The following is a 21,960-nucleotide window of genomic DNA, read 5'->3' as shown; positions in this document are numbered from 1 at the left end:
AAGTGATGAAGGAAGGCGTTTCATAATATAATGGAATTATTGATGGCATTGACAAAAGTAACCAGGATGCTACTGCAGCCCAAGACATTTGAGGATGTGGGGCTGACCAGTAAGACATTGCTCTAGTTTTCCATAAAATACTTTGTCAATACTTATGATAAGGTGAAACAACAACAACAAAAGTTAATATTATCTGTAGTTATACAATTTATCAATAAATTAACATCACACAGATAAATGCAAGCAAGCTGCAAAAGTACTAATCAGTGCATAACAGTAAAATAGCTTGCAGGTATATAAATCGCCATTTGCCGAGGCGATCGCCATTTGCCGAGGCGATTGGCCATTTGCCGAGGCGATCGGCTCCGGGGCAGACGCGTTCTGCAGCGGAGCGGGGGATCGGACCAGGCAGGGCTAATTTTTCCGGCATCGAGCCTACTTGAGGGAGCCACCAGGACCCAGCAGCCCTCGTGACGGAGGCTGACGAGGCGAAGGCGGAGCCAGCAGCGCCCCCTCCCCAGCCGTTCAAAAGCTGCCCCTAGGGAGCGCGAGCGACCAGGAGCGGGGCGAACAGGGTGGGCAAACAGGGCGTGGCGCATCAGAAGGGAGTGGCATGGCAGTTAGTGCGGCAGTTCGCGCAGGCAGGGCATGCAGGAAGGGCAGAGCGCTCCCCCTACACACAAACAACACATCCTTAACAACAGCCGTAGCTAGGTGATAATGGTCTCCACCAGGCATGGTGCGCTCTCCAGGAAGTCGGTACACACCCAGACCGACTACCCGTTAAAAAATGCCGCAGTTCAGGTCACCGGATGCAGGGAGTGTCTGAGCCTGTTGCTGCCATTGGCGGGAGGCAGAGAAACTGCGTGCGTGAGGTGCGAGCAGGTGGATGACCTGGTCCGCATGGTGGCGGAGCTCAAGGAGGAGGTGGAGAGGTTGAGGGCCATCAGGGAGTGTGAGCGAGAGATAGACTGGTGGAGCGACTCCCTGCAGGGCCTCAAGGGGAGGTACCGAGGTGAGACTCCTCAAATGGGGGTGGACCCCCTGCCCTGTAGCCGTCGGGCAGAGGGAGGGGATCTGGGAGTTCAGGAGGAATGGAAACAGGCCCCTGCTCGACATCGCAGGCGACGCCCTCCCCTTCCGGCCCCGCATTCCCAGGTGCCCTTACACAACAGGTTTGAGGCCCTGGAACTCAACAGACCAGTAGCTGAGGAAGAGGTAGCAAGTGTTCCCAGGAGGATGCCTAGGGCGAGGAGGCCGACTCCACGCCTCAGGACTGCCTCCACCAAGAACGACAGGAGGGTTATTGTTGTTGGAGACTCGATTCTTAGGGGAACAGAGGGCCCTATTTGTTGGCCTGACCCTACCTGTAGGGAAGTCTGCTGCCTCCCTGGGGCCAGGGTCAGGGACGTTGCCAGGAAGCTTCCCAACCTGGTACGCCCCTCTGACTATTATCCTCTTTTGATAGTCCAAGCGGGCAGTGACAACATTGAAGAGAGAAGCCTGAAGGCTATCAAAAGAGACTTTAGGGGGCTGGGTCGGTTAGTGGATGGAGCGGGAGTGCAGGTGGTGTTTTCATCCATCCCTATGGTGGCAGGGAGGGGTTCAGAGAGGACACGGAAAGCCCACCTGTTAAACATGTGGCTCCGGGGCTGGTGCCAACGCAGAAATCTTGTTTTTTTTTGATCATGGGGCACTTTACTCAGCACCTGGCCTGATGGCCTCAGACGGGTCCCTATCTTTTAGGGGAAAAAGGATCCTGGGCCAGGAGCTGGCAGGGCTCATTGAGAGGGCTTTAAACTACGTAGGAAGGGGGATAGGGCTGAAGCTAGGATTGTTGGGGCTGTGCCAGGGGGAACGATGGCAAGGCCAGAGGATAAGGCAATGGCCCAGCTGAAGTGCATCTACACCAATGCACGCAGCATGGGTAACAAACAGGAGGAGCTGGAAGCCATCGTGCAGCAGGCAGGCTACGACTTGGTTGCCATCACGGAGACGTGGTGGGACCAGTCTCATGACTGGAGTACTGCAATGCCTGGCTATAAGCTCTTTAGAAGGGACAGGCAGCACAGAAGGGGTGGTGGTGTGGCTCTCTATATTTCGAGTCTTTCGAGGTTGTAGAACTCGAGGCTGGGAATGACAAGGTCGAGTCCCTTTGGGTTAGGATCGGCAGGGACAACAAGGCTAGTGTCCTGGTCGGGGTCTGCTATAGACCGCCGAACCAGGATGAGGAGACGGATGAGGAATTCTACAGGCAGCTGACAGAAGTTGCAAAATCGTCATCTCTTGTACTCGTGGGGGACTTCAACTTCCCTGACATATCCTGGAAGCACAACACAGCCCTGAGAAAGCAGTCTAGGAGGTTTCTGGAGAGCGTGGAAGATAGCTTCCTGACGCAGCTGGTTAGTGAACCTACCGGGGTGGTGCCCCGCTAGACCTTCTCTTCACAAACAGAGAAGGACTGGTGGAGGACGTGATCGTCGGGAGCTGTCTTTGGCAGAGTGACCACGAACTGGTGGAGTTCTCTATTCTTGGCGAGGCCAGGAAGGGGACCAGTAAAACCGCTGTATTGGACTTTCGGAGGGCTGACTTTGAGCTGCTCAGGACACTGGTTGGTGGAGTCCCTTGGGAGGCGGTTCTGAAGGGCAGAGGGGTCCAGGAAGGCTGGGCGCTCTTCAAGAGGGAAATCTTAATGGCGCAGGAACGGTCTGTCCCCACGTGCCCAAAGACAAGCTGGCGGGGAAGAAGACCGGCCTGGCTCAACAGAGAATTGTGGCTTGATCTTAGGAGAAAAAAGAGGGTTTATAAGCTTTGGAAAAGTGGGCAGGCCACTAGGGAGGACTTTAAGGATGTAGCGAGGCTGTGCAGGGACAAAATTAGGAAGGCCAAAGCTCATCTGGAGCTCAATCTGGCTACTGCCATTAAAGATAACAAAAAACGTTTCTATAAATACATCAAAACAAAAAGGAGGACTAAGGAGAATCTCCATCCTTTACTGTATGCGGGGGGTAACTTAATTACAAGAGATGAGGAAAAGGTGGAGGTGCTCAATGCCTTCTTCGCCTCAGTCTTTAGCGGCAAAACCAGTTGTTCTCTGGATACTCAGTACACTGAGCTGGTGGAAGGGGATGGGGAGCAGGATGTGGTCCTCACTATCCATGAAGAACTGGTTGGTGACCTGCTACGGCACTTAGATGTGCACAAGTCGATGGGGCCGGATGGGATCCACCCAAGGGTACTGAGAGAACTGGCAGAGGAACTGGCCAAGCCACTGTCCATCATTTATCAGCAGTCCTGGCGATCGGGGGAGGTCCCAGTTGACTGGCGGCTAGCAAATGTGACGCCCATCTACAAGAAGGGCCGGAGGGCAGACCCGGGAAACTACAGGCCTGTCAGTTTGACCTCAGTGCCAGGGAAGCTCATGGAGCAGATCCTCCTGAGAGTCATCACGCAGCACTTGCAGGGGAAGCAAGCGATCAGGCCCAGTCAGCATGGGTTTATGAAAGGCAGGTCCTGCTTGATGAACCTGATCTCCTTCTATGACAAAGTGACGCACTGGGTGGACGAGGGAAAGGCTGTGGATGTGGTCTACCTTGACTTCAGCAAGGCTTTTGACACCGTCTCCCACAGCATTCTCCTCAAGAAACTGGCTGCTCTTGGCTTGGACCGGCGCACGCTTCGTTGGGTTAGAAACTGGCTGGATAGCCGGGCCCAAAAAGTCGTGGTAAATGGAATCAAGTCCAGTTGGAGGCCAGTCACTAGTGGCATCCCCCAGGGCTCGGTGCTGGGGCCAGTCCTCTTTAATATCTTCATCGATGATCTGGACGAGGGCATTGAGTGCACCCTCAGTAAGTTTGCAGATGACACCAAGTTAGGTGTGTGTGTCGATCTGCTTGAGGGTAGGAAAGCTCTGCAGGAGGATCTGGATAGGCTGCACCAATGGGCTGAGGTCAACTGCATGAAGTTCAACAAGGCCAAGTGCCGGGTCCTCCACCTGGGGCGCAATAACCCCAAGCAGAGCTACAGGCTGGGAGAGGAATGGTTGGAGAGCTGCCAGGCAGAGAAGGACCTGGGAGTGATGGTGGATAGTCGGCTGAATATGAGCCAGCAGTGTGCTCAGGTGGCCAAGAAGGCCAACGGCATCCTGGCTTGTATCAGGAACAGTGTGACCAGCAGGGCTAGGGAAGTGATCGTCCCCCTGTACTCAGCTCTGGTGAGGCTGCACCTCGAGTACTGTGTTCAGTTTTGGGCCCCTCGCTACAAGAAGGACATCGAGGTGCTTGAGCGGGTGCAGAGAAGGGCGACGAAGCTGGTGAGGGGCCTGGAGAACAAGTCCTACGAGGAGCGGCTGAGGGAGCTGGGCTTGTTCAGCCTGGAGAAGAGGAGGCTCAGGGGCAACCTTATCGCTCTCTATAGGTACCTCAAGGGAGGCTGTAGCGAGGTGGGGGTTGGCCTGTTCTCCCACGTGCCTGGTGACAGGACGAGGGGGAATGGGCTTAAGTTGAGCCAGGGGAGTTTTAGGTTAGATGTTAGGAAGAACTTCTTCACTGAAAGGGTTGTGAGGCACTGGAACAGGCTGCCCAGGGAAGTGGTGGAGTCACCATCCCTGGAAGTCTTCAAAAGACGTTTAGATGTAGAGCTTAGGGATATGGTTTAGTGGGGACTGCTAGCGTTAGGTCAGAGGTTGGAGTCGATGATCTTGAGGTCTCTTCCAACCTAGAAATTCTGTGATTCTGTGAAATGCAGATTACTCTACACTGCAAAATTCAGTGAATGACTTCAATGGACATTAAAAATAGGCATTAGTTTCAAAAATAGCTACTTAAGTTAACTATACAATTAGGTACCTAAAAATAGATTGTCATCATGATAGATGTTCAGCAAATGTAACTTCAGGTCTTCCTGAAATGGCTTGGGAAATCTACTGCTATTGTTAAAGGTCAAATTATTGACATAGCTTTGTAGACATATCTATTTATTACTATTTTTAAGCATATTAATCTCTCTGTCTTGCCAAGGACACACAGCATGTCTAGTAGAGAGTAGAATAGAGTCTAGCTAGTTTTGATTGTCATTTTGATTCATGTAAAATTACCACGTGTGACACCAGTAAGCTGCAAATATTTCCTCGCTGATCCAAAAGATGAAGAAAAAAAAAAAATCTTGTCTAGGTTCAAGGTATAGGTAAAATATAACTCTGTAACTAACAGAGTTATATTTTTTTTCTCATTTTACTGGAAAAAAAAAGTAAAAACAAAAGCAGTCTACTCTTTTTGTAATTCTTTAATGAAAAGAAAAAATACATTGGAACTATTTGCAATAGTCACAGGGCAGGGAAACAGGAATGTAATAAAATGAAGCAGGACACCAGATGAATTGGTCAAGAAGTGATGTTTGTAGGTTGGGAAAAAAACAAACAAACAAAAAAAAAACAACTATGAAAGTCAGCTGCCTGTTATCAAACCTGTTAGTAATAAGGAAAGACTGTTAAAATTTATTAAATTTGGTTAAGTCATATAAACTGGCATACTTACATATGCAAATGAAAAATAATCCACCTCACTAGTATTAAGGTAGGTCTACATCTTGTTTGTAGCAGTGATCCAACCACAGTAACCAAGCAGCACAACTTTAACATGGTTATTACTATTTGAGTTTGAGAGTGAAAGCAAGTTTTTGATAAAGATTATGTCTAGAACAGATGAAGACCTACTATTGCTTCTAAAAGTGAAGTATTCAACTGAAATTAGATCAATGAACTGTACAGTATAGTTCTTGTATAAATATCAAAGTCAACTAATAAAGCAGATTAAAGTGGGAAAGGAAAACAAAGCAAAACAAAACAAAACAAACAGACTAAATTAGGTACAAAGATTAGAGCTGTTTTTGAAGACATGACAGAGAGAGGTACAAGTGCAAGATGCAGCAACTGCACCTATTACTAGAAGATCCATCCTGGGAGTGAGGCCACAAGACATGGCTAGGGGAAAAGTGCCTGGTCACTTGTGAGCCAGGCAGGAGTTGAAGGTGAAGAAAGAAGCTCACAGCTACAGAAGTGACAGACAGCACAATTGCAGCAGAGGGAGGGCATAAGCATGGGGATTTACAGATATGGTTTTTTAAATAACATTTCTAACTTGATCATAATACCATGTGGCACACTGTCCTAGGTTCAGAAATAAGCAGGAAACCCAAGCAGCACGTATTTCAGATTCTAATCACAAATATTTGTACCTGAAGAATCTACAGACATTAAGTTAATCAGTGTAATAACAACTGTGAATTGGTCATTTTTGCATCTACTTTTATTTTCTCAGTCACTTTTATGACTGTCACGTGGTAAACTAATATCCTGTGAGGAATTTGGAAATTATAAAAAGGATATTCATCACAAAGAACATGGATCCACCACACAGAATGATTTTGTCTTCTCTGACGTTGAATAAAATGTAACATAAATTGCTAGTTTAAGAAAGCCTCTTTCTGACTTTTTCTCAAGGACTACATGGCCTTTGGATCAGACAGGTCTTCAGTTGTTAGGTATTTACTGACTATTCATCAATGTAAGAAAGAATTATGATCATAAAGCAAAGTAATTATATCATGTCATATCATATTAGGTAATCAATTTATAAATAGTCCTCCCTATTGAAGTCTCCTGAAGGATTGAATACATGATATATTGCAAGGTTAGAAGTTCTTTCTTTAAACTGCATTAAAAAAAAAAAAAAAAAAAAAAAAAAAAAAAAAAAAACACCTCAGAATGAAGCCTAAGCTTTTATTAAAAATTAGTGGAAATTTCCAAAGGTTTACATTAGACAATGATGCCTACATATAATTCAATATGTCTGAGGTTATTAAATGCATCCTCAATTTATGAATCTAATAAATAAAAGAAAGAATTACCTCATAACCTCTGGAACTGTTTTGTATTCCAAAATGTGGAGTGCCAGGGTCGGTACATGCATTGTGAGCTGGATCTAATATAGAATGTGAAACATGACATATTATTATTGCATAGAAAGATTAGTCTAAAATTGTTTGCAAAGATTAAGTCATGTCATCAATGTCTAGCAATGACAAGAATCACATTTTTTAATGCACCTGTGTATTTCTATGTATTAAACTCATATTTCCAATTACATTTCAAAGATAGATCACAGTACTGTTTCAGTACATTGCCAATATTTAAGGGTATTTTTTGCAGGTACCTTTGGCAATGTAGACTTCAAAATTAGGATTGCATTCATTTTTACTAAACTTCTAAACTTTTTTGAATACATAGCATATCTCATCCTTCTGAAATACCATCCACAATTCAGATGGAACATACACAGAAGTATTTTCCTTCTTTTCTTTTCCAAGCAACAACTGATTAAGTCAGATTTCTAACCAAAATAAAAGAAAACGAATCAAAAAAGCTGCTTTTTTATAGCAAGTCAAGTGTTTCAAATGGACTATTTTCTCAGCTGTTGTTAGAGAATAAAAATATAGCCCTCTTCCCAAACAAGAAAGGTTTAGCTAATTATATGATCCTAATTTTCACAATTATATCTTAACACAGCCTGAAATTATTTTTGACATTTCATCAATGTCCCCTTTGCATTCTGATGGTGTATTTTCTTAAAGCATGTCCTTTCAAATTCACCAGGGGATGGGATCCAATCTGATGAATCCCTCTGTACTATGAGATTCCTTCTTGGCAACCAAGTCTGCTTTTGTGATGACACTGCGATTTGAAGAATATAATTTGGGCCTATATTTCATCTGTAACAATATTTAGCTTTCTGTAAAGGAAAAACTGATACATAAAACTGACACATAAAACATATGCCATTTCACTCTCAGTCAACTTCCATTTTCAGGATTGACCATCATTAGAGCATTACAATTCAACTGGACTGATATTTACTAAAAGCTCCAACACTTTGGTAGACCTAGCATGCAAGAATAAAAATTAAACATATTTAGCAGCTCAAGGACTTCTTACAAATTATGATCAGCTGGAATACTATTGATTATAGAAACATGAAGTCAAATTGACTTTTTAAAGATTCAATCTTTTTAAAGATTTGTTTCATCTGAAAAATCAGTGGGGGAAAAAAAGAAAGCATCCTCACACTGTTTTAAGGAAATGACAAATATCCAGGAATAGAACAGCTTGTCATCATTTGCTATTATATGGTATTTTAGGCAATAGTTCTATTGTTCACAGATCTTAATTTTCAAATTGCTTAATAATGATATCTGTAAATATTTCAGGTGCTGCTAGGTTTTCCTATTACAACAGCATAAAAAGTACTATGTCTGATGCAGTATTTTTCATTTATTTCTATATTATGCTATATAAACAGAAATGTCATTATTACAGTTTCAAATTTGATTCTTCACATTTTGTTTTTGTAAACCTTGTCTCACTTAAAAAAAACAGATTGCCCAATTCATAAAAACTATGGACAGAAGGAATTATGAATTAATTTTGAAGAATTGTATTGAGTGTTAACATTTTAATTTACAAATACAGGCTGCTTTCAATAGTCACACTTGCCACCTTCTCCCAGAGTATGCAGCCTGGCTCTTGCATAGAGCCAATATATCAGCCACAGGAAAACTTATAATTGGGCTACAGTCTATATCTGAAAAGATTTATAGAAATATCAAAGAGGACTTTTCTATTATCACACCAAAATCATTTTCTCTAGCAAGTCACCCCAAGTTGGATCAAATACTGATGTCAGTGGGAGTTACAGGTGTCCAGCATTTCTCTCAGTTAATCTGATTATGTAACAAGCTAAAAGCCTACCACTTGCACATCAGTCAATGAGAAACTGATAGTGCTTGGCAGTTTATCAGAATTTCAAAAGATCAGACCCTGGACGCCTCATCCTTTTGAGCTGTACCAGTCACTTTCACTAGTTCCAAAAAGCTTTTTCATTTAGGATTGATTCTGACAAATGCCTTTAACTATCCAGTGACAGAACCCAGTCTTTAATCTACCAAAGTCTTCTGTGTATCTAAAAGACTAAAAATAGATGGAATAAATTTCTGCACTTGCACTTACTGACATTCTGCATTTCCAGCAGACAAGCAATCATGTAAATTTACAAATTACTTCATATGTGATTGTGTTTATCCTAGGTTTTTTATACTCAAAATATAACCTTATTTATCTAGTTCTTTTTATATTACACAGAAGTTTTCTATATTTGGAAAGGTAATTGTTAGGCTTATGATAGTGTAATACTTTATCAAGAACATTTTCAGTAGAATCAGCACAAGAAATGGTAGTTAATACCAATGCATGTTGGTTGTATTCCACTCCAAGTACCATCTGCTTGGCAGAATCTTCTTGAAGAGCCTATCAGAATAAAAGGGGGTCTGCACTGAAAGCTAACTTCAGATCTGTAGGTGAAACTCTTTCCATTGAGGTGTCCTTCTGCTGGGGTACCAGGATCACCACAAAACACCGCTAATATATAAAGAAGGAAAGAAAAAAAGAAAGTTATTACAACTGCATGTGCTTCATCTGATGCTCAGAATTATTCTCCATTGTTTTAGGTGCAAGTTGGGCATACAGAATATGAGTGCAAATGCTATGTTCATTTATCTGTAGGATTATAGCTCAAATAAATTCTTGGCAGCCATTTAAAATTAATTGCCACTGTTATAGTTATTATAAGCATAAAATGTAACCTGGAAAGATAGGCCTTTTAATTGAGACACTTTAAGGCTGATTATACTTGGATGACAAAGTAATTTCAAAGTAGACCATGTTAAATATATCCATTCACCCTCAGGTAAGATGGCTGGAAATTTTTGACCTAATTAAGTAAAGGGAAAAATGTTTTTCAGAGTCTTGACAAGACTTCAAGCAGTGGAGAAGTTGACAGGTTTAGAAGAAGCTGGAAAACAAATAGTGACAAGATATGAAGGTATATACTTGCCTTAAAAAAGAAAAATGGATTAAGAAAACAGGGCAAGGATATGAGCTTAAGGGCTAGGAACCTTGTTTTCACCTGTTAATGGAAATAGAAACAGGGAACTAGAAAAGGAAAAGTGTAAGTTAAAATTTTAATCATGTTCACCACAAGTCAAATTCAGAACATTCAAAAAGATTATCCAAAAGGAAAATGGTAATGGGGCCAATTAGGTAACAAGATGGAGGTGACTTTTGGGAAAAGGAAGACCATGATCTTAAATGGGTACAAACAACCAATTTAATAATGAGCTATGCTTTTTGGAAGAAGGAAGAAGAATCTTGCAGTAGTCCATGGTGGTATAGCCAACTACCTTTTGAGCTGTAAGAAGAAAAATAACTGTAGCCTGAGACAATTTGGTGAAGCCCTATACAATGTATCCTGAAAACTTACGCAAACACTGTGGGATGTCTCCTCGCCATATTCCTCGACCCTCGCAGGAGAGAATAGCTGTGTTAGATAGCTGATAGCCTTCTGCACAGCTGTAACTCACACTGGCACCCCAGCGATAATCAGATCCTTCCACTTTCCCATAGAGTACTGGTGGAGGGGGACCACAGGTGATAGCTGAATCAAAAAAAGAAGAGTTTTAATTTCAAGATTTTATAGCAGTTAGGAGAATGCAACATCATATTTTGTTATACTTTCGTAACTAAAAAATAAGTAAATCTATGCTGTTCAGCCAAAAAAAGAAAAAAAGAAAAAAAAGATCTGTGTTGACAAAGCAGCCTGTAATAGACAGAAATGCAATTTAAATACAAAAATACTACCTCTAAGCTTCCGAAGTCCCTGACCTGTTGCTGGAACCTTACCTAGTTCTGAGTCACTTCCCTACAAATTCATCAGTGATCATTGCTGGAAACAGGCTACTGAGCTAGGTATAATACTGTTAATATGTTAGTATAAATATTTGAATTTTATTTTAAATTAATTTTGCAACACTATTCAAAACCCTTATGCAGGTCTGTTCATTTACTTGTTCCTTTTCTTCCTTCCTTTTCAGAACACATGGACATTGGCTTTGTTCATAATTATGTGCCAAAGATTCTTTAGAACTACTCTGATGTTATCCAGCTTCTGAAAGTGTGCACAAAATTACGCAACCTGGAATGATCAAGTTTACATTTATACATCAGTTTTTTCAACAAAGAGCACGTTCACTCAGCTGGTGATTTCTACAACAGAAAGTATGGTCTGACAACTACACAGGCCAAAATTTAATTATAGGCACTTTAAAGTGCTAGTGGATGTGGTGGCAGTCTAGGTCCTTTATAAGGAGCAGATGCCCTGGGCTGTTGTATTTAATCCCTAAACTGGAGTAACAGTGCTCAGAATTTTCACCAGACTTCCTTATTCCTTAAAAGTTTCTTCTTATTATTTTGCCATTTAATCCAAGATAAAAGAGCCAAAAAAGGAAAACGGGTACTTCATTCCTATTTTTTTCAGCTGACCACTCCAGTAATCTTCATTGCAGATTTATTTGGTTCTACTGTCATCATTAGTGTCAGTATTTTAACTAATTTTGTACCATGATATATATACTACATAAACACAAATGTTACACAAATATGTATTTGTATGTTTTAGTTGCATTTGCATGTTAATCATCCCAGAGAAGCTTTGACAATTTATTTATAAAATGTAGGTATATGTTTATATACAAATATAGATTTATTTGTTTACTAGTGAATTTCATATATAATATCAAAATAGCATTTGCCAATTATTTTTCAAATGCACACCTTTGCAAATTGGTTTACTCTGGTTCCAAGTGCTGTCCTTTATACAACGCAGGGTAGATGAACCAGAAGGCTCCATCAAATATCCTGGATTGCATTGATAGCTGACTGTCTTATTAAAGGTGAAATCATTTCCAAACTGGATGCCATTTGCTAATGCACCTGGATCTCCACAGCTGATCACTAGCAAGAAAAAGAAAAAAAAAAAAAGTGTTGTTTTTTTTTTTTTTAAAAGAAACAAATAATGAAACATTGAACTGTGTATAGCTAATGTTCCTTTTATAGTGCAAAAACCAAAAACAATTTTGAAAAATATATTTTGAACAAAATCAAAAACTTAATAACTTTTTCTAGTTAAGAATGTGTATTTGAGGTTTGCAATATAATAAGGCAAATGTGATGCTAAAATACAATAAATTTACTAAATTTTAGAATCACGGAATGGTTTGGGTTGGAAGGGACTTCACCTATCATCTAATGCCAACCCACCTGCCATGGGCAGGGACGCAACCCACTAGACTAGGTTGCTCAAAGGCCCATCCAACCTGGCCTTGAACACCTCCAGGCATGGAGCATCCACAGCTTCTTTGGGCAACCTGTTCCAGTGCCTCACCACCCTCAGAGTAAAGAATTTCTTCCTAACATCTAATCTAAATCTCCCCTCTTTTAGTTTAAAGCCACTTTTCCTTGTCCTACCACTACACTTCCTGACAAAGAGTCCCTCTACAGCTTTTCTGTACCCTTTAGGCACTGGAGGCTGCTATAAGGTCTCACCGGAGCCTTCTCTTCTCCAGGCTGAACAACCACAGCTCCCTCAGACTGGTGTCACAGGTGAGGTGCTCCAGTCCCTTGATCATTTCATGGCTCTCCTCTGGGGCCACAGGTTATTTATCTGACATTACTTCTATCGAGGAATGAGATTAGGTTGGTTTTCTAACATGTTGTCTATGTTGTCACCCTTCCATACTTCCTCTCAGGGTCATGAGTGACCAATAGCCTTTGCCACCCCTTTCCCCCCATCCCAGGGTGTCTGTGCTTAAGGCCAGCTCTCTTAATCTGCTGACATGTAACCTGGGAACAGAGTGCAGTGGAAAGAGCTGAGAGCTGTGAGAAGCTTAGTCCACGGCCTCCCACTTTGTCTGGTAGCCGCACTTAAAGCCTCACCTTTGGTCTTTGAGCCACATTGCAGTTATGCCTATGCCTGGCCACGTACCCCACTGACTAGACTATCAGCTTGCTCTGGGACCTGCCTTGCCACATGCTGACTTGCCTGGGGATCAGTGAATCATGCTTGACCCAGGTTACTGTCACTGGACCTGCTCTGCCCTTCTTGCTTGGTACTGTGGGTCTGGCCTCATCAACAAGGTCACTGCACTTGCTGGCCTTGCTGCCCTCCTCTGCTCTGGTGGAGTAGCTGAAACTCACTGCTCCCTGACCCCTTAGCAGGATGAGATCTGGCTCAAATGGCTCACAGTATAAACTGGTGCAGCAATGTAGCCAACTAGATAAAATCTGACTTAAACCTACCTGTGCACGTAAGACACAAAAAAAAAAAAAAAAAAAAAAAAAAAGCTAAAGAAAACTCTAGACAAACACTTATTCTTAGGAATAATGTCATATTTTTAATTCACAAAGCATTCATAAGATAAAAAACTACAGAAAAGTTACCTATGTATCCATCTTAAAAAGATATTTCTGGCAAAATATAGCATATATTAAGATTGAAATGTACCTTAAAGCACATAAAATATTTATGTATCACAAGACAGAGGAATGGGAAAATTATGGTGGTTTTTTTTTTTTTTTTTTTTTCAATCTAGCAAAATAATAATTTTCAGAAGCAGGCTGGCAATCTGAGCACTTCAAAGCTTTAGAAGAAGAAAGTTTATTTCTGACCTGTGCAGTCTGGAGCAGTGCCAGTCCATGTCCCATTGGCAGTACAATGTCGAGTAGTTAGCCCTGAAGTTTTGTAACCTTCCCAGCAGGCATAAATGACTGAGCTGGAGAATAATATTCCATCACTGTATATTATCATACCATTGGCTGGAGTGCCAGGGTTGCCACAAGATACAGCTGTGAAAAAGGTTAAAAAAAATAAATATTCCATGACTGTTGATTAGCTGGAAAAAAAAAAAAAAAGTCAATTTTTAAACAGCCTTCCTTTTTAAAAAAATGTTCTAGCAAATATTACTAAGAAAATGGTTAATGGGTGCAATTTTTAATTAATATCCTGACAGACCTATGCCTCTGATTTGCTCATAGGCACATTTTTCTATTCCCTTCCTGTCTCCTGGTATCTCCTCTTTCAAGTGTAAAAAAATATATAGAATCACTTCTTTCTTGAATCAAGAAAAGAACAGATGTTCAGTATTGGTATCAATATCAATATCTATTGAGCACCTGTAGCTCTACATTAAGACAATGATGATGCTTCAGCTTCATATATCTGAGATTTAGAAAGTGGTTTACTTTTATTAAGGTGTTGTTTTTTTGCCAGCAGACCAGACAATCATGGGAGAAGAATTTGTTTCTTTGCTTGCTTGCTTGCTTGCTTGTTTAATTATTTTTCCTAACATTTCTGTAAGGCATCTTTATTTGACCATCTCCGCAGAGAAGACACTGGCAAAAGTATCATAAAATTCCAGTTCTGGGCAGACGTTACTCCTCTTCATATGAATAAAATAAAAATAGCATGAGGTTAAGTGATTAGCTTGGGAGAGATAAATCAAACTTTTTCATTCAGTCTTCCATGAAGCTTGAATTGGTTTGTGAGACTGAAAGAACATACTTAAGATGACTCTTCCAGAGGTTTCAAGAGCTGGCAAGAGTTTCTTCTCTTCCTACAACATGTGCATGCGTGTGCACACACACACACAGTCTCTAAAGGTGTTAAATGTTCAGTCTAACCTAATGATATAATCAAATATAAGATTAAATTTAATGGCTTGGAATAAAGTGGTGGGATAAACCTGGCTAACAGCTAACTGCCCACCCAGCTGCTCATGCACTCCCCATCCTCAGAGGGAAGGATGCCAAAGCTCATGGGTCAGGAAAAAGACAGAGGAATTGCTTACCAATTACCATGTCAGCCTAACAGACTCAACCTGGAGGACATTAATATAAAACATTGCTAATTGAAATTGATTTGGACAGAGACAAAAGCACAAATATTACAACAACACTTTTCCTCTCCTCTTTCACAAAATTAACTTCACTTTTTTATTGCAGGCTTCTCTAACAACCAAGAGGTGTGAGGAGGTGGTAGGGCTACATTTACTACACAGCAGTATGGTGTAGAAACTGTTGCTCCTTCTTTCTTATTGAACTGGAGGAATTCCAGTCAGAAATTTGTCAGGAATCTGACAAAACAAATTAGAGACCATTTGCAGATACTGGTCAAGGTAAAACACTGACATGCATTAGGAAAACTTGGATGCATTCATGAAAACCAAATGTATTTATGGAATTTACACAAGGACAATGAGTCTTCAGATGCTTAATATTTGACAAAACAAGAATTTGCAGTAATTAACTATAAAATAATCCTTACAATATACACATAATATTTATTGCTTTTCCTCATATTTGCTTAATTCAGTTTATCACACTCTGAGAGCAATCAAGTCTTCCCATTTGTGCTCATAACAGGATCACAGAATCACAGATTCACAGAATGGTTTATGTTGGAAAGGAGCTTTGGAGTTCATCTCATCCAACCACCTTGCTCAAGCAGGGCCATCTGAAGCCAAAAAGGGAGACTCCATAACCTCTCCAGGCAAACTGTGCCAGCATTTAGTCACCCCTAGTCACCCTTAGTAACAGTGAAAAAGTGTTTCCTTATGTTCAGATGGGAGTTCCTGTGTTTCAGTTTGCACCCATTGCCTTTGGGCATCACAGTAAAGAGCCTGGCTCCAAACTCCATGCACTCTGTCTTCGTGTATTTATATACACTGATATGATCTCCCCTGAGCTTTCTCTTCTCCATGCTGAACAGTCCCAACTCTTTCAGCTTCTCTTCATAGAAGTACTCCAGTCCTTTAATCATCTCTGTGGCCCTTATTGGACTCTTTCAAGTATGTCCATGTCTCTCTTTAATAGGGGAGCCCCAATACTGGACACAGCACTCCAGGTGTGGCCTCACCTGAGTAGAGGATCGCCTCTTGTGACCTGCTGGGGATACTTTGCATAATGAAGCCAAGATTATCATTATCCTTCTTTGCAGCAAGGCCATATTGTTGGTTCATGTTCAGATTGGTGTCAACCATGATTCCCAGGTCCTTTTCTGCAAAACTGCTTTCCAACTGGGTGGCCTCCAGAATAACAGTTATAATTTAATAGTTTTAGATTGCAGGATTCTGTTAAACATAATTTGCCAAATAAAAATGATTCAGACTATTACTGATGTCTGCAATCATTCATAAATGTCTTTTTTTTTTTTTTTTTTTTTTTTTTTAAATGAGGCTTTATTCACTTTTCACATTTAAAACTTTGAAGAGAAAAATTCAGTAGGATGGAATTTGAAACTTCTGTCATGAGTGGAAGTAATAGCAGGAAGCATAAAGTGAACTATGTTGGTGGTGATACACAATTGTCAATATGGAATGATCAAAGAAAGGGTGCACAGCTTTTAAACCTTAAGTTTTAAAACACTCTAACTCCTTCAGGAAACTGGCATAGCTTTTGTTATCTTCATTTCCATGAACTACGCTCTCTTTATATTCACCAATGAATGTACCTGTACATGGAAAATAGCCTTAGATACATTTAACTTTGATTTTGTGACCATGGTATTGTTCAACCATACCAACAGGAGCATGCAATCACTAACCTATCATAACTAAGCTTATACAAATCCTTCTAAGAAGTTACATGTCAGAAAGAACACTTTAACTTCCACTGTTTTATTATTGTTACTATTGCTGTTACTGTAAAATCATGATTTTAAAATGACATGGAAGGTCTACCAAGTTAAAATTATTATTATGGCCTTCAGATAGGAGTAAAAAGGAAGAGGTGTATTTCTCATAATTACTTCAACTTCATCATTTTGCGGGCTAGACAGAAATACAATACGAGACTCCCTGCTTTTCTCTGCTGTAAGACTGTTACAGTTGTCTCTATATGGTCCTGGTTGCTTTGTAGGCATCCCAATCTGCTCTTAAATCATCTGTATTTTTGGTACAGACAAAACTTTAAAGGATTTGTCTTTAGATTTACTTTGAATTACTAAGGCACTCAGTAATCACACAATGTGATACAACTGTATTCTAGCTATCCAGTATTTACTACAGATTTGGCTGACCTGAGTCTGAACTCAAAAGGGTTGTGTGAAGTACTCTGTAAAGACTATGTATACACTGACCTGTAACCGCTCACTGCAAACTTTACTGCAGCAACGTTTAAAATTACTTTTGCTTTTGCTATTGGAGAACCACAACTCCTATGATCTCTACTGATCAAGATATATTGAGCAATAGTCTCCTATAACCCACTAAAACCTCAGCCAAGAAAATAAAAATAGAATTTACACTGGATTTTTTTAGCTGAAATATGCTTCATAACAGATAATCAAAACAGAAGCAGACACAAGTGCTTTTGTTTTACATGTGGGTAACTGACCACCAATATGTAATGTATAACATAAATTTCCTTAGGAGTCTAAAATAAGTTGATTGCAAATTGTTGTTAAATGACATGGATACAACTGGCACCCCAAAGATTAAAGTAAAATGTAAGGAAATGAGATCAACTTAAATGAAAAATATAGATACTGGTGTTTATCCATTACTCCCAGCTTTAGGTTACTTAACATTATTCCCAGCTTTCGGTTACCTCCTCGGATAAGGAATCCCAATGTGATAGTCAAAGATCCTGTCTCTTTCTGGACATAAGTGAAATCAGTCTACAGACAGAACCCTGATATGATGAATCCCAAAAGGATAAGACAGCCCTTTTTATTGCAAATTGTCATCCCAAAGCCTGAAGATGGTAGAGATTACTAACAGAAATGCCATGTTTTTTGTTGATTTCACTGCCAGCTGCTACTTCAATTCTATGATTCTATGTTTAGTTCTTTGATTTTAGTTCCATTTGTGCAGATCTTCTTGGTTCTGTACAGGTTCTTTCTTGATTCTGTACAGGCATGATATTCAGTGAAGGCAATATAATAATAATGGCAATGCCAGAACTGGCATGGAGCCAGGGTTATCAATTCTGATGTAACTTTCAGCAAATGGTAATTTTAGTAGTTCCCTTCCTTCCTTCTTCTTTTCTGCCTATAGGATAATACGCATTGACAGGAAACCTTTTAAATATTCTTGGGTTTTATACGCATTTTGGGGTCTGTAGTGATCTATATCAATTTATTTAGCAGGTGCTAAATCATAGAATTATAGAATATCCCAAGTTGGAAGGGACCCATAAAGATCATCAAGCCCAACTCCTGGCACTGCATAGGTCTGCCCAAAAGTTTAGACCATGTGACTAAGTGCACAGTCCAACTGCTTTTTAAGTTCAGACAGGCTTGGTGCAGTGACTACATGCCTGGGGAGCCTGTTCCAGTGTGCAACCACCCTCTCGGTGAAGAACCTCTTCCCGATGTCCAGCCTAAACTTCCTCTGCCTCAGCTTAACACCATTCCTGCAGGTTCTATCACTGGTGTTTAGAGAGAATCTGTAAAGCAGGTCACCTGCCTCTCCACTCCCCCTCGCAAGGAAGTTACAGATCGTGATGAGGTCCCCCCTCAGCCTCCTCTTCTCCAGGCTGAACAGGCCCAGTGCCCTCAGCCGCTCCTCATACATCTTCCCCTCTAGGCCTTTCACCGTCTTTGTCACCCTCCTCTGGACACTCTCCAACAGTTTAATGTCCTTCTTGTACTGTGGTGCCCAGAACTGCACACAGTACTCGAGGTGAGGACACACCAGCACAGAGTAGAGCGGGACAATCAGACTAGCAATGCTGTGCTTGATGCATCCCAGGATACGGTTGGCCTTCCTGGCTGCCAGGGCACACTGCTGGCTCATATTCAACTTGCTGTTAACCACAACCCCCAGATCCCTCCCAGCATCTCGTCACCCAGTCTGTATGTATAGACAGGGTTGCCCCATCCCAGGTGCAGGACGTGGCACTTGCTTTTGTTAAACTTTATGCGGTTGGTGATCGCCCAGCTCTCCAACCTGTCCAGGTCTCTCTGCAAGGCCTTTCCACCCTCATCAGAGTCCACAACTCCTCCAAGTTTGGTGTCATTGGAAAATTTGCTCAGAACACCTTCTAGTCCTATATCCAAATCATTTATAAAGACATTGAAGAGGACTGGCCCTAAAATGGAGCCTTGAGGGACCCCACTAGTGACCATCCGCCAGCTGGATGTGGCCCCATTTACCACAACACTTTGAGCCCTGCCCATCAGCCAATTGCTCACCCATAGTATGATGTTTCTGTTAAGTTGTATGCTGGACATTTTGTCCAGTAGGATCCTATGGGAAACTGTGTCAAAAGCTTTGCTGAAGTCCAAAAAGATCACATCGGCTGTTTTTCTTTGATTGACTAGAAGGTTGATCTTATCATAAAAGGCAGGACCTTTGTTAGGCAGGACCTACCCCTCATGAACCCATGTTGTCTGGGACCAATGATTGCATTGTCCCCCAAGTGCACTTCAATAACTTCAAGAATCATCTTCTCCATAATTTTACCAGGCACTGACGTGAGACTGACCAGCCTGTTATTGCTAGGGTCTTCTTTCTTACCCCTCTTGAAAATTGGCACACAATCACTCAAACAATCACAGATTCAAAGAAAGGGATTAACGCACTAAGATCTTATCCAATGTGTGACTTCCTGACGGGTGGAAAAAATCTCAACTGTGTTTATTGGCAAGCTGAGATAAAGCCAGTTATAAACTCAGAGGGTTTGGAAACCCCCATCTTGTTACTGTGGCATGCATTACACACAGAGTGTACAGCCTAAGAGATGGTCTCCTCCTAATATCTTTGTTACTTATACTAAACAAAAAACAATCCAAGCAGAAGAGAAAAAGGGAAAGAAAGGTTTCTTTTTTTCTTTTTTTTTTTTTTTTTTTTCCTCTTTCTGGAAACATAATGTTGAAGAAAAAGAAAAAAAAAAGAAACAAAAACAGCAGCATTTCACACAACACTGATGGTCACTGCTTGCTGCCATACTTAATGTCTTCATGCAGGGACAGAAGAAAGGACATTGAACAACTTATATTTTCTACTGTAAATATTGATCCTGTGCCCACTGACATTTCAAAACAGCTATGGTGATATCTACTCTGACAGAGAACCAGTCTGTGCTGAAGGATACTGAAAAAGAACCATTGTTACATGAGGAGACTGTGATAAAATCCCTAAGCAAAAATCATCATGAATTTGTTAAAGATATTTTATCCTATCTGCCAGTTGATAATTTAGTATAGCAGACAAGATAGTACAGAATCCATCAACTCCAATGAATTAGATAAACTAACTTTTCAAGCATTCTTGGAAAGGAAGAAGTCATTTTAAAACTTCAGTTAAACCATTACTGGTTTTCAATTCTGACAGTGCATAAAAAGAATAAAAGTTTTTTATTATATATTTTTAAATTTTATTCTTAATTGTGTTTTCCAGAAATATTCTTTGTTGCTTTTATTCTGAAATAGCTAGCATAAAAACAATCTCTTTCATAAAAATTGTCTAATTTATGTAGAGAAATATTTGTTTATTTGTACTTAGTTAAGAAAACAACATTATTTTTTCATTTGTTCAGTCCTTGATGTATAGACACTACACAGAAAGATAATATGAAAATACGGTATTGCTAGAAGATGAATGACAGATTTACTTATCACTCCATTTTCATATTTTCAATCAGTACCATTTAATTTTACTTTTAACTTAGATATCTATTCTCTATTTCAAGTCTCATTATTTGTTTATTGAATTATTTTCTCATGGATTTTTTTTAATAAAAAATATACACTCCAAAAATAAAAATAAAAATATACTTATATATATTTTTATATATTTATATATAAATATATTTATAAATATACACTCCAATATACACTTAGTTTGGACTTAGGTTTTTAAACAAAGCATTAAATGCTTGCAAACTGTATAACATTTCTGCAGAGATATTTGAAAGCATATTTTTTGTCATATAATTTTCTTTCTAATTAAATAATAAAATTTCATTATTAAGGTTATTCAGTGGTGTCATAAATGCCAATGGTGTCATCAATACCTACCTTCACACACAGGCTGTATACCTGACCAAGAACTATTAAGCAGGCATGTTCGTTCTGCAGATCCTCTCAGCTGATAACCCATTTCACAGGAGAAACGTAGCAGACTTTTTATTTTGAACTCATCCCCTAGTCTAGACCCATGAGCTGGTATTCCTGGATCATCACAATAGCCAGGATTATTTCCTATAAAAAACAACACAGAAGAATTATTGGTACAGAAGTTATACACAACTATTCTCTGTTGTGGTAGTGGTACTATTCTCTCTTGTGAATAGTACTACTAACTGGATTGTTTCTATTACAGTCAATCACTTTTCTTCCAGGTGTCATAAAACCAAAGATGAAAATGGCATGTATTTTTAACCTACTTCTTATCTCAGACGTAAACAGACCTAAACATAGAATTTGATATAAATGAGAGAGAAAAGATAATTTACACAGGAATACCTACAGAATTCCTTGTTTACAAGAGGGTGTCAGACCAAAATCAAACTTAGAAAATTAAATTCTGCATCAGTAACAATGTTTTAGTTGCACTAGATATGTTTTCGTTTCTGATGGGATGATGACAGTAGTCTTTCATGGTTAAAAAATCTATATTTTTATAATACAGACACAAGTCTATAAAAAGTCTCTAAAAATATTATCATACTGAGGACTGTTATCTGAAGAGTCTCAATTGCTACAGATTTCTTTCTACCAGAATAAGAATGTCCCTCATGGTAGGAAATGTTGGGTAATAGCACCAGAGGGTTCTGACATTTAAAATTTTAAAGTCTTGATGCAATCTCAGATCTGGCACCTTTTACTGGACAAAAAGGTGACTGACATAAACCTGAGCTTAAGATAAGCAAGAAAAGGCCAATTCTGTGTGGAAATTATCCATATGACTGTCCTGCAGAGATTTCTTTCAGGCTGAGGCATAAAGACCAAGAGAGCAATGAGCCCTAGAGCAGTGAGAAGACTCTAATTAAACGTTCTTCTTTAAGCAATAGAG

The 21,960-nt window shown here is 40.2% G+C and overlaps 1 protein-coding gene across 1 annotated transcript in view; it reads right to left on the bottom strand.

Annotated features, from left to right (window-relative positions):
- The window catches only part of CSMD1 (CUB and Sushi multiple domains 1), a gene marked incomplete at both ends in the record, with an annotated part of 1,174,241 nt that overhangs the window by 22,247 nt on the left and 1,130,034 nt on the right, over positions 1-21,960 (bottom strand). The window contains 6 exons of the mRNA XM_084285255.1: positions 6,907-6,980; positions 9,296-9,469; positions 10,371-10,544; positions 11,720-11,899; positions 13,613-13,789; positions 20,964-21,146. Of these exons, the coding sequence (XP_084141381.1) occupies positions 6,907-6,980; positions 9,296-9,469; positions 10,371-10,544; positions 11,720-11,899; positions 13,613-13,789; positions 20,964-21,146 (962 nt within the window). The remainder of the gene's footprint in view (positions 1-6,906; positions 6,981-9,295; positions 9,470-10,370; positions 10,545-11,719; positions 11,900-13,612; positions 13,790-20,963; positions 21,147-21,960) is intronic.

This window comes from Netta rufina, assembly GCF_964035555.1.
Source record: "Netta rufina genome assembly, chromosome: 3".
In the NCBI taxonomy this organism is placed as follows: Eukaryota; Metazoa; Chordata; class Aves; order Anseriformes; family Anatidae; genus Netta; species Netta rufina.
The sequence above is the reverse complement of the archived record's forward strand: the minus strand, read 5'-3'. Positions and strand labels throughout refer to the sequence as shown.